Here is a 16,308-nt window from a genome sequence, read left to right as displayed (position 1 = left end):
CATCATAAGCTCACGGCTGAATCTAGCCAGCAGCATCATAAGCTCACGGCTTAACCTAGCCAGCAGCATCATAAGCTCACAGCTGAACCTAGCTAGCAGCATCATAAACTCACGACTGAACCTAACCAGCAACATCATAAGCTCACAGCTGAACCTAGCCAGCAGCATCATAAGCTCACAGCTGAACCTAGCCAGCAACATCATAAGCTCACGGCTGAACCTAGCCAGCAGCATCATAAGCTCACAGCTGAACCTAGCCAGCAACATCATAAGCTCACAGCTGAACCTAGCTAGCAGCATCATAAGCTCACGACTGAACCTAACCAGCAGCATCATAAGCTCACGGCTGAACCTAGCCAGCAGCATCATAAGCTCACGGCTGAACCTGGCCTTCAGCATCATAAGCTCACGGCTGAACCTAGCTAGTAGCATCATAAGCTCACGGCTGAACCTAGCCAGCAGCATCATAAGCTCACGGCTGAACCTGGCCTTCAGCATCATAAGCTCACGGCTGAACCTAGCTAGTAGCATCATAAGCTCACGGCTGAACCTAGCCAGCAGCATCATAAGCTCACGGCTGAACCTGGCCGGCAGCATCATAAGCTCACGACTGAACCTAACCAGCAGCATCATAAGCTCACGGCTGAACCTAGCCAGCAGCATCATAAGCTCACGGCTGAACCTGGCCTTCAGCATCATAAGCTCACGGCTGAACCTAGCCAGCAGCATCATAAGCTCACGGCTGAACCTAGCCAGCAGCATCATAAGCTCACGGCTGAACCTGGCCTTCAGCATCATAAGCTCACGGCTGAACCTAGCCAGCAGCATCATAAGCTCACGGCTGAACCTGGCCTTCAGCATCATAAGCTCACGGCTGAACCTAGCTAGTAGCATCATAAGCTCACGGCTGAACCTAGCCAGCAGCATCATAAGCTCACGGCTGAACCTAGCCAGCAGCATCATAAGCTCACGGCTGAACCTAGCCAGCAGCATCATAAGCTCACGGCTGAACCTGGCCTTCAGCATCATAAGCTCACGGCTGAACCTAGCTAGTAGCATCATAAGCTCACGGCTGAACCTAGCCAGCAGCATCATAAGCTCACGGCTGAACCTAGCCAGCAGCATCATAAGCTCACGGCTGAACCTAGCTAGTAGCATCATAAGCTCACGGCTGAACCTAGCCAGCAGCATCATAAGCTCAAGAATGAACCTAGCTAGTAGCATCATAAGCTCACGGCTGAACCTAGCCAGCAGCATCATAAGCTCACGGCTGAACCTAGCCAGCAGCATCATAAGCTCACGGCTGAACCTAGCTAGTAGCATCATAAGCTCACGGCTGAACCTAGCCAGCAGCATCATAAGCTCACGGCTGAACCTAGCTAGCAGCATCATAAGCTCAAGACTGAACCTGGCCTTCAGCATCATAAGCTCAAGACTGAACCTGGCCTTCAGCATCATAAGCTCATGGCTGAACCTCGCCAGCAGCATCATAAGCTCACAGCTGAACCTAGCTAGCAGCATCATAACCTCACAGTTGAACCTAGCTAGCAGCATCATAAGCTCACGGTTGACCCTCTCTCCCTCCGCAGGTGTGTCTGTCGCTGACGGCCAAGAGGATGGCCAAGAAGAACTGCCTGGTGAAGAACCTGGAGGCAGTGGAGACGCTGGGCTCCACGTCCGTCATCTGCTCCGACAAGACCGGTACCCTGACCCAGAACAGGATGACGGTGGCACACATGTGGTTCGACAACCTGATCCACGTGGCCGACACATCGGAAGACCAGGATGGTAAGAGCAGTCTTGAGGATGACTTCTTGGCTGTCCCATGAGAGGAGTGTATGGAGAGGGGCGTCCTGGGGTATAGGGGAGACGTGTACCTCATACTGCCTGAATGTGTACCCCAAGAGGACAGAAGTACAGCCCAGGTGTAAAGGGCCAGGGTGGTATGAGGAGTGTTGAAGCGGACTTCTTGAGGGCACCGTGAGAGGAGTGTATGGATGGTGGGTTCTGGGGTATATGGCACCCTTTATTTTTTTCAGAGTTTTATATAGCACAAACTTGACCCAACGGTATCAGGTATCAAAGCGCCTTACATGGGCCCCAGTTGCGTTACATGAGGACACATTCAATTGTGTTAGGTGCTGGGAGATTAAGTGATTTGCCCAGAATCACAGGATGTTGAGCGTCGTTGCTGACACTCGAACCCGGTTCTCCAGATTTGAGGTCGACCACCGTAGCCGTTAGGCCGCATCCTCTCCCCTGGGCCTCACAGTCCCTGAATGTGGAGAGATTGTGGTGGGTCTCTCTGAATGTGGTACAAGAGTCATGGGGATGCCCTATGACCCTTGGAGGCGTGGCATGGCTTCCATCTGACGTCATCTGTCCTCTTGAAGTGGGGGGTTCAACGTAGGGGTTCTACTGTCTTTATGTGCACTTGGCAGAAGTGAACTAGTGCCTAGTGCAAGGAGCTGTCCACCGGCACTGTAAGCCGCCCCTGAGTCGTAGAGTCTGATTGTCAGCAGAAGGCGCCAGCCTTGCAGTAGGCACTGTCTGCCAGCAGTAGGAGCTGGTTAGCAGCAGTAGTTCGCACTGGCCACCAATAGTAGGCACTGTTCTCCAGTAGCAGGCACTGGCCGCCAGTCGTAAGCACTGTCCACGAGTAGTAGGTGCCATCAGAGTGAAATACAATCATTATTTCTGCATCGCTTGTTGAACACATAATGGGACAGATTTACAAGCCTCTTGTGACACATTTGCGCCGCTGTTGCGTCACTTCTGTGACGCAGCGGCAGTTTAAACCATACGCCATGTTGCGCCTTATTTACAATGTGATGCATCTAGGCAGATGCGTCACGTTATAAAGCACTGCGCCACATGAAACCTGCGTCAGGTTTCATGTGGGCGTTCCGTCGCAGGGTGGGCGTTCCGTCACACGAAAGCCTCGTAAAAATCACGCATGATTTCACAGAGTCAGTTTTACGACGACGCTGTGTCAAACCCTTACGCCTGCTTGAAGCAGGCATATGGAGTGACGCACCACGTTAAGTATGGGCGTCCCCTAAGCATTGCTGAAGTTGCGTCGTGCTTGCGACACGACTCCAGCAATGCCCCGCCCCTTATGTCACAAGATGCGACTCGCATCTGCCTATCCTTGCGCCATGGTGCGCACCATCTGTGGTGGCGCAAGGGGCAGTATTGCGTGTCGCATCAATTCTGGCACATACCTGCTGATTTGCAGAGATGCGCCAGTCCTCGTAAATATGCCCCAAAATATCTTTGTCTTGTCTGTGTGTCTGGCAGTCCTGACCTCTACTCACATGTCTATTTCCCCCCCCAGGTGAAGGCTTTAACCGCAGCTCCCCAACCTGGGGGGCTCTCTCCAGGATCGCCGCCCTGTGCAACCGGGCTGAGTTCACCGGCGGCCAGGAGGAGCTGGCAATCAACAAGGTGCGTCTCGGGGAGAGGGCCGAGAGATGACCGGGGCTCCCCCAGCCCCCCACAGGGGTCACCCCTAGGAGCCCCTTATCATAAGTGAGGGGAGAGGCTTCCTCGGGGTGTGTCTAATGAAGAGTACCCCTCTCGGACAGGTCACTCGGGGGTTTCCACTGACAGCCGGAGCCTGATCCTGGCCACTCACCGACCCCTGGTCACTCACCCCTGGTAACTCACCCAAGCCACTCACCCTGGTTACTCACCCTGGTCACTCACCCTGGTCGATCACCCCACCCCTGGTCGCTCACCCTGGTCACTCACCCCTGGTAACTCACCCAAGCCACTCACCCTAATTACTCCCCCTAGCCACTCCCCCTGGTCACTCACCCTTGTCACTCACCCTAGCCACTCACCCTGGTCACGCATGCTAGCTACTTACCCTGGTCACTCACCCTAGTCACTCACCCTAGCCACTCACCCTAGCCACTCACCCTGGTCACTCACCCTAGCCACTCACCCTGGTCACTCACCCAAGCCACTCACCCCGGTCACTCCCCCTGGTCATTCACCCTGGTCACTCACCCTGGTCACTCACCCTGGTCACTCGCTCTAGTCACTCACCCTGTTCACTCACCCTCGTCACTCACCCTAGCCACTCACCCTGGTCACTCACCCTAGCCACTCACCCTGGTCACTCACCCTAGCCACTCACCCTGGGCACTCACCCTGGTCACCCACCCCAACCCTGGTCGCTAACCCTGACCCTGACCCTGATCACTCACTCTGCCTCACCTCTGGTCACTCACCCTGGTCATTCACCCTGACCCTGGTCACTCTCCCTGGTCTATCACCCTGCCCCACCCCTGGTCCCTGACCCTGACCCCGGTCCCTCACCCTGACCCCGGTCCCTCACCCTGACCCCGGTCGCTCACCCTGACCCTGGTCGCTCACCCTGACCCTGGTCCCTCACCCTGACCCTGGTCCCTCACCCTGACCCCGGTCACTCTCCCTGGTCGATCACCCTGACCCCGGTTTCTCACCTTGGCCGCTCACCCTGACCCTGGTCACTCTCGCCGGTCTCTCACCCTGACCCTGGTCGCTCACCCTGACCTATCCTCTCCTTTCCTTGCAGAGGGTGGTGGTCGGCGATGCGTCGGAGACGGCGCTGCTCAAGTTCACGGAGCTGAACCTCGGGGGAGTGATGGAGCTGAGAGCCCGTAACCAGAAGGTGGCCGAGATCCCCTTCAACTCCACCAACAAGTTCCAGGTGAGTGACCACTCCTGTGCATGAGCGTGTCTGAGGGTCCTTGGGTGGGGGCAGACCTGGGAGGGGTCCCTGGCTGGGGGGCTGGGATCCCAAGGGTGATGTCTGTCACTGCCAAGGGATGATGAGGGCAAGAATGGCCGCAGCCCTGCCATGAGCCAGCAGAGGGCACTGGACAGCAAGGAAGGGGGCGGGGTCATTCTCAGAGACTTAACTTAAGGGAGGTCATTCAGGGTCAGACACTTTGACCCCAGATGTGGGTCCCGTACTCACTGAGCCACTGGATTCAAGATGCACCCCAATCAGGAGGCGCCACTGGGGTGAACCCCCAGTCTGGGGCTGCCCCTGCCCCGACTCAGAGGACCTGGAATTGGAATTCCGCTGCAGTGTTTCTATTGGTGGAGGACCCAGGCTGATATGTGGCTGCGGTGTTTCTATTGGTGGAGGACCCAGGCTGATATGTGGCTGCGGTGTTTCTATTGGTGGAGGACCCAGGCTGATATGTGGCTGCTGTGTTTCTATTGGTGGAGGACCCAGGCTGATATGTGGCTGTGGTGTTTCTATTGGTGGAGGGCCCAGGCTGATATGTGGCTGCACTGTTTCTATTGGTGGAGGACCCTGGCTGATATGTGGCTGCACTGTTTCTATTGGTGGAGGACCCAGGCTGATATGTGGCTGCACTGTTTCTATTGGTGGAGGACCCAGGCTGATATGTGGCTGCACTGTTTCTATTGGTGGAGGACCCTGGCTGATATGTGGCTGCAGTGTTTCTATTGGTGGAGGACCCTGGCTGATATGTGGCTGCACTGTTTCTATTGGTGGAGGACCCTGGCTGATATGTGGCTGCACTGTTTCTATTGGTGGAGGACCCAGGCTGATATGTGGCTGCACTGTTTCTATTGGTGGAGGACCCTGGCTGATATGTGGCTGCACTGTTTCTATTGGTGGAGGACCCAGGCTGATATGTGGCTGCACTGTTTCTATTGGTGGAGGACCCTGGCTGATATGTGGCTGCAGTGTTTCTATTGGTGGAGGACCCAGGCTGATTTGCACATGGCCGAGTCTAATTTGAGGTGGCATTGTGGGTAAAAAGAGGTGGACTGGGGTGCGGCCCAAGTAATGACCAGCTGCTGAGATGAATCCAAGCTTCCACCATCAGTTCCCCACCCTCGACGGGTGTGCCCAGACGCGGGTCCGGTGCTCACTGGGCCACTGGAACCAAGCCCAACTAGGAGCCCAGCCTTGGGCTGCTTCTGCTCTGGGCAGAGTTCCTGGCTTGGCAATACTGTGGAGTGGGGTGCTCACTGGTTAGAGGCTGCAGACCCGTGAGCAGAGGACGGCCCGGGACCAGGGTTCAATTCCCGATGCGGCAGGGTCTTGGACCAGGGTCAACGGACTCAATAATTCTCGCCTCTGTGCCGACTCTAACCAGGGATCACACTCGGCAACTCTGGGCATTAAGCTTGCCTCATCTCTACAACGGCCCCCCACAGACGCCGGGGATGCCTGGTTTCACCTTGGAGATACCCAGAAGGGATCATCTCACAGGGAAAGCCAGGACGGGTTCCCCAGCGGTCTACAGCGCAGAGATACTCCTTCGGGAGTCGATTCTAGCGCTTTAGAAACCCACAATCAATCAATCAATATGGGCAGAGCAGCAGGCAGGGACTGATCTCAGGTGACAGGGTGGACAAGAACGACTGGGTGGAGGGGGTGATATACTAGGGGGCAGAGCGTCATTGACAGAGGGACACCAGCAGAAGAACACTTCACAGGGAGGGGGACACCTGGCAGCAGCTCTGTGGAGTGCGCCAGTCCGTCCTGCAGGAAGTAGCCTTCTGGGACTTGTAGTTTTACTTTACCCACAGGGGCCAAGTGATGAACACAACATGCGGAGAAGCTTGCATGGGGTCATGGTGACACTGTCCAACCTTTGCCCACAGCTCTCCGTCCACCGCCTGGAAGACCCCAACGAGAAGCGCTATCTGCTGGTGATGAAGGGGGCCCCAGAGCGTATCTTGGACCGCTGCACTACGATCATGATAGGGGGTCAGGAATGGCCCCTGGACGAAGAGATGAGGGAATCCTTCCAAACTGCCTATATGGATCTGGGGGGCCTCGGAGAGCGGGTACTTGGTGAGTCAGGTGTTGTGGCAGATGAGATGGTAAAGCAGCAGAGGGTGTGGGGGCAGATGAGATGGTAAAGCAGCAGAGGGTGTGGGGGCAGATGGTAAAGCAGCAGAGGGTGTGGGGGCAGATGGTAAAGCAGCAGAGGGTGTGGGGTGGGATGCAAGACTGCCCCACTGGGGCTGAATCTGTTTAGCCCTGGCTGTGGCTGGTTGACACATGGAGGGTGCCAGCGGGACCCTCCACCACAGACACACGTGTGTCCCTCGAATGGAGCACCTCTCCTGAGGGGTTAGATGGTTGATAGCCACGTATGCATGTTCAGAAAACTCCTTCTGGCCTTCCTCCATTTACTCCCATCTTCTCAACCCTCTAGTCTTTCTATCTCTGCATCTATTCTCCTTCTGTTCTTGTGTCTTCCTCCACCTTTGTCCTTTGGTCCTCTCCAACTGAGATCTTTCTTCCTCTCCCATCTCACGCCCTCTCCTTCTTTTCCTCGCCTCCTTCACAGGCCCCATGGACCCCCATCCTTTCTGATCCCATATCCTCAGAATCTTCTCCCCTACCTCCTGACTGACTGTGGTGTCTTCTTCTAGGTTTCTGCCACTACTTCCTGCCAGAGTCGGATTTCCCTCTCGGATACCCTTTCGACACGGATAGCATGAACTTCCCCATCGATGGTCTGTGCTTCGTGGGTCTGATATCCATGATCGACCCTCCTCGGTCCAGCGTCCCCGACGCCGTGCTCAAGTGCCGCTCCTCCGGGATCAAGGTAAGAGTCCTGGTCGCCTCACGAGTCCTCGACTCAACCATGAATGTTAAAGTTGAACAAAAGATTTAAAAAATGGTATTCAACAATAGGTAAAACTGCTCTCTCTATAGGTCATCATGGTCACTGGTGATCACCCAATCACTGCGAAGGCCATCGCTAAGTGTGTGGGCATCATCTCAGCGGCTAACGAGACGGTGGAAGACATTTCTCAGCGCCTTAATATTCCAGTGGAACAAGTCAATCCCAGGTAAAATGGAGTAGCAGCTGCTGTACAATAGCCAGTGCTTAATTTGAGCTGGTGGTTTCTAGCGCTCGGCACTGGCCCTTAATTGTCAACACTCGCACCTATGACAGTCTGCCACATGGTGGCGCTGTTTCTCTACTTTAGAGATGGGCACCGCAACAGTTGTTTATTAATTCAATCTACAATAAAAATGACTTACACCTGCCGCCCTAGCGATTCTTACAGCTTTGGGGGCCTGGAATATCCTGAATCGTCACGTGTGAAGAATGTTAGGGTCAGTGGTTCTGTTTGTACTCTCATTGGCTGCTCTGGCAGGGGCACTGGACTGTGCAGTGATGAGGGCTCTAGCACTTGTTTTGTTACAAGGTAAGCACTGACTATGCCTACTCTTCCCTTCGGAGAGTGCCTGAACACTCTCCGAGACAGGTCCTAGCAATCTTGACTCCCAAGCTGGCCATGGGCTTCAGGAGTGTTGGCGACTCCAGGGCCCGGCGCTTCTGAGAGGCGTTTTTGATTCTCACTCAGAAGAGACTGGGGCTTCTTGTTCTGGAGGGCATCGCCATTCGTGGTCTAAGAGGCCCAGGACTTCTTGTCTCCGGGGGCCACAAGGCTTCTTGTTCAGGGGGGCATCGGCATTCATGGTCTAGAAGGCCCAGGACTTCTTGTCTCCGGGGGCCACAAGGCTTCTTGTTCAGGGGGGCATCGGCATTCATGGTCTAGAAGGCCTAGGACTTCTTGTCTACGGAGGCCAAGGGGTTCGTGTGTCCGGAGGCCATGGGACTTTGTATTCTAGAGGCCGTGGACCTTCCTGTTCTGGAGGGCATCGGGGTTCATGGTCTACAGGGCCTAGGACTTCATATTTCCGGAGACCACAGGGCTTCTTGTGTCCGGAGGCCATGGGACTTCGTATTCTACAGGCTGTGGGGCCTCTAGTTCAGGAGGGTATTGGCATTCATGGTCTAGAAGGCATGGGGCTTCTTGTATCCAGAGGCCACGGGGCTTGTTGTTCTAAAGGTCACATCTTCTTGTATCCAGAGGCCGTGGGGCTTCTTGTTTCTGGAGGCCGTGGGGCTTCTTGTCTCCAGAGGCCGTGGGGCTTCTTGTATCCGGAGGCCACGGGGCTTCTTCTTTGGGTTGCCCTGAGGGTTCTGATTCTACAGAGCAGCTCGTGTTTGGTTCTTTGAAGGCTTGTTCCAGAGGGCAGGATTCCTTCTCATGCTGCAGGCATGGCATTTCTTCATCTATGGCAAGTCCCATTTCGAGACTGCTGTATCTGGGTGCAGGGTCTTGGTTTGTTTGTGATACATAATGTAAAGGAGGGAGTGGTTTCGGTTCAATAAGGCTGAGAGTTCCTCGTGCTCAAAGCCGGGAGAGGCTTCTGGGGAGGGCAGGGCCTGTGGCTCATGGGTGGTCCTTTGCTCATAGGATGAAGGTCTGGAGTTCAGAAGGTTTCACAGGAGATGGGGCCGGCAGTGGTGGTGCCTTCTGGGGTCTCATCCTTGCCCTTGCATTTCAATCCTGCTCTCACAAGCTCGTGTTTATTTTACAGAGACGCTAAAACCATTGTGGTCAACGGCGCGGAAATCAAGGACATGAGCTCGGATGAGTTGGATGACATCCTCAGACACCACACAGAGATCGTCTTCGCGAGAACGTCCCCACAGCAGAAGCTGCTGATCGTGGAAGGATGCCAGAGACTGGTGGGTGCATTGGACTGTTGTCCCCGGGGCTGGTGGATCCATTGGACTGTTGGCCGGGGGCTGGTGAATCCATACCATTGGACTGTTGGCCCAGGGGCTTGTGGATGTATTGGGACTGTCGGCTGAGGGCTGGTGGGTGCATTGGGACTGATGGCTGGGGCTTGTGGATGTATTGGGACTGTCGGCTGAGGGCTGGTGGGTGCATTGGGACTGATGGCTGGGGCTTGTGGATGTATTGGGACTGTCGGCTGAGGGCTGGTGGGTGCATTGGACTGTCGGCTGGGGCTGGTGGGTGCATTGGGACTGTCGGCTGGGGCTGGTGGTTGCTTTGGGACTGTCGGCTGGGGCTGGTGAGTGCATTGGGACTGTCGGCTGGGGCTGGTGGTTGCTTTGGGACTGTCGGCTGGGGCTGGTGAGTGCATTGGGACTGTCGGCTGGGGCTGGTGGTTGCTTTGGGACTGTCGGCTGGGGCTGGTGAGTGCATTGGGACTGTCGGCCGGGGCTGGTGGGTGCATTGGCACTGTCGGCTCCAGGGCTGGTGGATGCATTGGGACTGTCGGCTGGGGCTGGTGGGTGCATTGGGACTGTCGGCTGGGGCTGGTGGGTGCATTGGGACTGTTGGCCAGGGCTGGTGGGTGCATTGGGACTGTTGGTGGGGGCTGGTGGGTGCATTGGACCGACGGCTGGTGGGTGCATTGGCACTGTCGGCTGGGGCTGGTGAGTGCATTGACACTGTCTGCTGTGGCTGGTGAGTGCATTGACACTGTCTGCTGTGGCTGGTGAGTGCATTGACACTGTCTGCTGTGGTTGGTGGGTGCATTGGCACTGTCGGCTGGGGCTGGTGAGTGCATTGGGACTGTCGGCTGAGGCTAGTGGGTGCATTGGGACTGTCGGCTGGGGCTGGTGAGTGCATTGGCACTGTCAGCTGGGGCTGGTGGGTGCATTGGCACTGTCGGCTGGAGCTGGTGAGTGCATTGACACTGTCTGCTGTGGCTGGTGAGTGCATTGACACTGTCTGCTGTGGTTGGTGGGTGCATTGGCACTGTCGGCTGGGGTTGGTGGGTGCATTGGCACTATCAGCTGGGGCTGGTGGGTGCATTGGGACTTTCGGCTGGGGCTGGTGGGTGCATTGGACTGTCGACTGAAGGCTGGTGGGTGCATTGGACTGTCGGCGGAGGGCTGGTGGGTGCATTGGACTGTCGGCTGGGGCTGGTGGGTGCATTGGGACTGTTGGCTGGTGGGTGCATTGGGACTGTCGGCCGGGGCTGGTGGGTGCATTGGGACTGTCGACCGGGGCTGGTGGGTGCATTGGGACTGTCGACCGGGGCTGGTGGGTGCTTTGGGACTGTCGGCTGGGGTTGGTAGGTGCATTGGGACTGTCGGCTGGGGCTGGTGGGTGCATTGGGACTGATGGCTGGGGCTGGTGGGTGCATTGGGACTGTCGGCTGGGGCTGGTGGGTGCATTGGCACTGTCGGCGGGGGCTGGTGGGTGCATTGGCACTGTCGGCTGGGGCTGGTGGGTGCATTGGGACTGTCGGCCTGTAGTCTGATCCATGTCCGCTCCTGTTGGTTCGGTTGCGGGGGACGCATTGCCGCTCCAGGGGGGGCATGGATAGCTAGATCTCACCCGCCCAGGAGTTGTTATTTGCAGGGGGCGCAAGCACAGGAGGCTCCAGTATTGAGACCTTTCTTGTTTCTTGTCCCAGGGGGCCATTGTTGCTGTCACTGGTGATGGAGTCAACGATTCGCCAGCCCTCAAGAAAGCTAATATCGGAGTGGCCATGGGGATCGCTGGTTCGGACGCGGCCAAGCACACCGCCGACATGATCCTTCTGGACGACAACTTCGCCTCCATCATCACTGGGGTAGAGGAAGGTGAGAGGGTGCTTCGGTGAGGGTCAGTCTGCTCGGCTCTGCTGGGTCACTGCTGCTGTCTGGCCTTTTGGGGCTTGTCCGGGTAGCCAGCTGCCCTGTCCTGTGCCCACTTCACTGCACACGTGGGCTGCCTTGGGAGTCTACAGTGCTCACATTCTTTGGTACACATGTGGGCAGTTTAGGCAATGTCAGTCCTTGCATTACTCACTGCACAGGTGGGTGGTCAGTGGGAGCTCAGTCCTTGCAATCCTCCTGCACAGGTGGGTGGTCTGTGGGTGCTCAGTAGCTGCATTCCTCTGCACAGGTGGGTGGTCTGTGGGAGCTCAGTCCTTGTAATCCTCCTGCTCAGGTGGGTGGTGTGTGAGAGCTCAGTCCTTGCAATCCTCCTGCACAGGTGGGTGGTCTGTGGGTGCTCAGTAGCTGCATTCCTCTGCACAGGTGGGTGGTCTGTGGGAGCTCAGTCCTTGTAATCCTCCTGCTCAGGTGGGTGGTCTGTGGGAGCTCAGTCCTTGTAATCCTCCTGCACAGGTGGGTGGTCTGTGGGAGCTCAGTCCTTGTAATCCTCCTGCTCAGGTGGGTGGTGTGTGAGTGGTCAGTCGTTGCATTCCCCTGCTCAGGTGGGTGGTCTGTGGGAGCTCAGTCCTTGTAATCCTCCTGCTCAGGTGGGTGGTGTGTGAGTGGTCAGTCCTTGTAATCCTCTGCACAGGTGGGTGGTCTGTGGGAGCTCAGTCCTTGTAATCCTCTGCTCAGGTGGGTGGTGTGTGAGAGCTCAGTCCTTGCATTCCTCACTGCACAGGTGGGGGGTCTGTGGGTGCTCAGTCCTTGTAATCCTCCTGCTCAGGTGGGTGGTCTGTGGGAGCTCAGTCCTTGCATTCCTCTGCTCAGGTGGGTGGTCTGTGGGAGCTCAGTCCTTGCATTCCTCTGCTCAGGTGGGTGGTGTGTGAGTGGTCAGTCGTTGCATTCCCCTGCGCGGTGTGTCCAGTTCTTGCATACCCGGTGGGTGGTCTGTGGCCAGTGCTCGTGTGTCTCTGCCCAGTGGCTTCACCGACCCCCCTCTTTCTTCCTCTTTCCTCTAAGGCCGCTTAATCTTCGACAACCTGAAGAAGTCCATCTCATACACGCTGACCAAGAACATCCCAGAGATGGTCCCTTTCATGGTCTACATCATCCTGAACTGCCCTCTGCCCCTGGGCACCATCACCATCCTCTTCATCGAGCTGGGCACCGACATCGTAAGCAATCCTGATCTACTGTGACTGTCCGCCTGCCTGTCTGTCTGCCTCCCTGTCTGTCTATCTGTCTGTCTGCCTGCCTGCCTGCCTTCCTGCCTGTCTGCCTGTCTGTCTGCCTGCCTTCCTGCCTGTCTGCCTGTCTGTCTGTCTGCCTGCCTGCCTGCCTTCCTGCCTGTCTGCCTGTCTGTCTGTCTGTCTGTCTGCCTCCCTGTCTGCCTCCCTGTCTGCCTCCCTGTCTGTCTGTCTGTCTGTCTGCCTTCCTGCCTGTCTGCCTGTCTGTCTGTCTGCCTGCCTGCCTGCCTTCCTGCCTGTCTGCCTGTCTGTCTGTCTGTCTGTCTGTCTGTCTGTCTGTCTGCCTCCCTGTCTGCCTCCCTGTCTGCCTCCCTGTCTGCCTCCCTGTCTGTCTGTCTGTCTGTCTGCCTGCCTTCCTGCCTGTCTGCCTGTCTGTCTGTCTGCCTGCCTGCCTGCCTTCCTGCCTGTCTGCCTGTCTGTCTGTCTGTCTGTCTGTCTGTCTGTCTGTCTGCCTCCCTGTCTGCCTCCCTGTCTGCCTCCCTGTCTGCCTCCCTGTCTGTCTGTCTGTCTGTCTGCCTGCCTTCCTGCCTGTCTGCCTGTCTGTCTGTCTGTCTGCCTGCCTGCCTGCCTTCCTGCCTGTCTGCCTGTCTGTCTGTCTGTCTGTCTGTCTGTCTGCCTCCCTGCCTGTCTGTCTGTCTGCCTGTCTGTCTGTCTGCCTGTCTGTCTGTCTGCCTGTCTGTCTGTCTGTCTGCCTCCCTGCCTGTCTGTCTGTCTGTCTGCCTGTCTGTCTGTCTGTCTGCCTGCCTGCCTCCCTGCCTGTCTGTCTGTCTGTCTGTTTGCCTCCCTGTCTGCCTGCCTGCCTTTCCGACCATCTATCATGGAATTAATGTTCACTGAGGATACCCACATCTGAGCTCGCCAGCTGTGTGCGCCTCCCTTCTGCAGGAGGGCAGCTGTTCATGAGATTCATCCATGTGTCCGTCTGTCCAATCATGCTTACAGCCATGCCTTCATCCCCAGATCCCCTCCATTGCCCTGGCCTATGAGAAGCCAGAGAATGACATCATGACCCGGAAGCCGAGGCACCCCACCAGAGACCACCTGGTGAACCAGCAGCTGCTCAGCTACTCCTACTTCCATATTGGTGAGTGTGTGACCTTCGGCCAACGTGTGACGTCAGACACTGACCATGACCTGCAGGCTCGAGGCGGGGCCCTCTCTGTCCTTGCGGCTCCTGTCTTGTCCATCTCTCTCTCCCCCTCTTTTCTTTCTCTCCCCTCTTTTCTCTCTCCCCCTCTTTTCTCTCTCTCCCCCTCTTTTCTCTCTCCCCCCCCTCTTTTCTCTCTCTCCCCCCTTTTCTCTCTTCCCCCTCTTTTCTTTCTCCCCCTCTTTTCTCTCTCCCACCTCTTTTGTCTCTCTCCCCCCTCTTTTGTCTCTCTCCCCCTCTTTTGTCTCTCCCCCCTCTTCTGTCTCTCCCCCCTCTTTTGTCTCTCCCCCCTCTTTTGTCTCTCTCCCCCTCTTCTGTCTCTCCCCCCTCTTCTGTCTCTCCCCCCTCTTTTGTCTCTCCCCCCTCTTTTGTCTCTCTCCCCCCATCTTTTGTCTCTCCCCCCTCTTTTGTCTCTCTCCCCCCATCTTTTTTCTCTCCCCCCATCTTTTTTCTCTCTCCCCCTCTTCTGTCTCTCTCCCCCTCTTTTCTCTCTTTTCTCTCTCCTCTTTTGTCTCTCCCCTCTTTTCTCTCTCTCCCCCTCTTTTCTCTCTCTCCCCATCTTTTCTCTCTCTCTCCTCTTTTGTCTCCCTCCCATCTTTTTTCTCCCTCCCCTCTTTTATCTCTCTCACCCCTCTGTTGTCTCTCTCCCCCTCTTTTGTCTCTCTCCCCCCTCTTTTGTCTCCCCCTCTTTTCCTCTTTTCTCTCTCTCCCCCTCTTTTGTCTGCCCCTCTTGTCTCTCTCCCCCTCTCTTGTCTCACCCTCCCCTCTTCTCTTTTCTCTCCCTCCCTCTCTCTTGTCTCTGTCATCCACTTTTCTCTCTGTTATTGAGTGATATTTGCTGCTCTGCGCACTTGCTTAGTTGTGAGAAAAAAAAATATTGTTTGTTTTCTGATGAGTGTATGGCTGACAAGTATTTCAAATGTTCAAATTATGGTCTATGAGTTACATGGACACTGGTGTGCATTAATGGCTTGTCAGCAAGACTAATGTAATCACTGTTGGATGGATGAATGGATGGGTGGATGGATGGATTGATCGTTGGATGGATGGATGGATGGATCGTTGGATGGATGGATGGATCGTTGGAGGGATCGATGGATTGATGGATGGATCGTTGGATGGATGGATAGATGGATGGATGGATGGATGGATGGATGGATCGTTGGATGGATGGATCGTTGGATGGATGGATAGATGGATGGATGGATGGATGGATGGATCGTTGGATGGATGGATGGATGGATCGTTGGATGGATGGATGGATCGTTGGATGGATGGATCGTTGGATGGATGGATGGATCGTTGGATGGATGGATGGATGGATGGATCGTTGGATGGATGGATTGTTGGATGGATGGATGGATGGATGGATGGATGGATGGATCGTTGGATGGATGGATGGATAGATGGATGGATGGATGGATGGATCGTTGGATGGATGGATCGTTGGATGGATGGATGGATGGATGGATCATTGGATGGATGGATGGATGGATGGATCGTTGGATGGATGGATGGATGGATCGTTGGATGGATGGATGGATGGATGGATGGATTTCACCCGAAATCATCCAGCTTATAATTCCATTCTTCCTCTTCAGCCGCCATGGAATCCTTCGCTGGCTTTGCGAATTATTTCACAATTATGGCCCAACAAGGCTTCCTTCCAGGGCAACTGATTGGGCTGCGTCCGACTTGGGAGAGTAAGACGGAATTAGAACTGGAGGACAGCTACGGCAGTGAATGGGTAAGAGCCCCTTGGTGACACCCCTAAAGGGCAGAGAGAGGAAACTGCCCATGGAGAAGGCGTGACCTCTCTGGAGGGCATATCCGATAACCTCTCACGAGGACTGAGACTGTCACTCATCGCTGGATTTCTCTTTGGCACGTTCAGTCTGTGTTTTGTCTCTGGTTCATTCCACTGTGATTGTTTGTTGTCACAATCTCGCATCTCTTGTCTCTGCTGGTTGGGTCTGTCTCAATCTAGCATCTCTGTATTTGTAAAGAACACAACTGTTTCCTGGTGCTGTGGGTGGTTAGCTGTCGCTCTCTCCAACCGCTGGTTATCTTTGACATCTTGTTCGTTCTTTGCCTCTGAATCCCTATCTTCTAGAGAAGTGTTCCTCGGTTGGTTGGGCTCAGTATGTATTGACTTTCCTTCTCTTTGTCTTCTTCAGTTTGTTCTTACTGTTCTTTATCTCTGACACTTTGGTTCTTCTGTGGCCAAGGCTCACCTTGTCTTCCTTTCTCCCACAGACCTATTATCAGCGATTGCAGCAGGAGTGGTTCTGCTACTCTGGATTTTTTATCAGCATTGTGGTGTGCCAGATGGCAGATGCTTTTATTCGCAAAACGAGAAAGAATACAATTTTTAACAGTAATTTTTTCAGGTAAGATATAATTCCTGTCAGATATTGCAAGGCGGTCCCATGCCTTTGTAACC

General features: G+C 55.4%; 1 protein-coding gene across 1 annotated transcript in view; it reads left to right on the top strand.

Annotated features, from left to right (window-relative positions):
• LOC144766557 (potassium-transporting ATPase alpha chain 2-like) overlaps positions 1-16,308 on the top strand; it is a 39,561-nt gene that overhangs the window by 13,730 nt on the left and 9,523 nt on the right. The window contains exons 9-20 of the mRNA XM_078650362.1: positions 1,590-1,788; positions 3,338-3,447; positions 4,565-4,699; positions 6,640-6,832; positions 7,420-7,595; positions 7,706-7,842; positions 9,389-9,539; positions 11,246-11,414; positions 12,492-12,646; positions 13,679-13,802; positions 15,467-15,612; positions 16,122-16,255. Of these exons, the coding sequence (XP_078506488.1) occupies positions 1,590-1,788; positions 3,338-3,447; positions 4,565-4,699; positions 6,640-6,832; positions 7,420-7,595; positions 7,706-7,842; positions 9,389-9,539; positions 11,246-11,414; positions 12,492-12,646; positions 13,679-13,802; positions 15,467-15,612; positions 16,122-16,255 (1,829 nt within the window). The remainder of the gene's footprint in view (positions 1-1,589; positions 1,789-3,337; positions 3,448-4,564; positions 4,700-6,639; positions 6,833-7,419; positions 7,596-7,705; positions 7,843-9,388; positions 9,540-11,245; positions 11,415-12,491; positions 12,647-13,678; positions 13,803-15,466; positions 15,613-16,121; positions 16,256-16,308) is intronic.

Source organism: Lissotriton helveticus, chromosome 7 (genome assembly GCF_964261635.1).
Source record: "Lissotriton helveticus chromosome 7, aLisHel1.1, whole genome shotgun sequence".
Lineage (NCBI taxonomy): Eukaryota > Metazoa > Chordata > Amphibia > Caudata > Salamandridae > Lissotriton > Lissotriton helveticus.
Note: the sequence above shows the minus strand (reverse complement) of the source record. Positions and strands in the feature narration are given on the sequence as shown.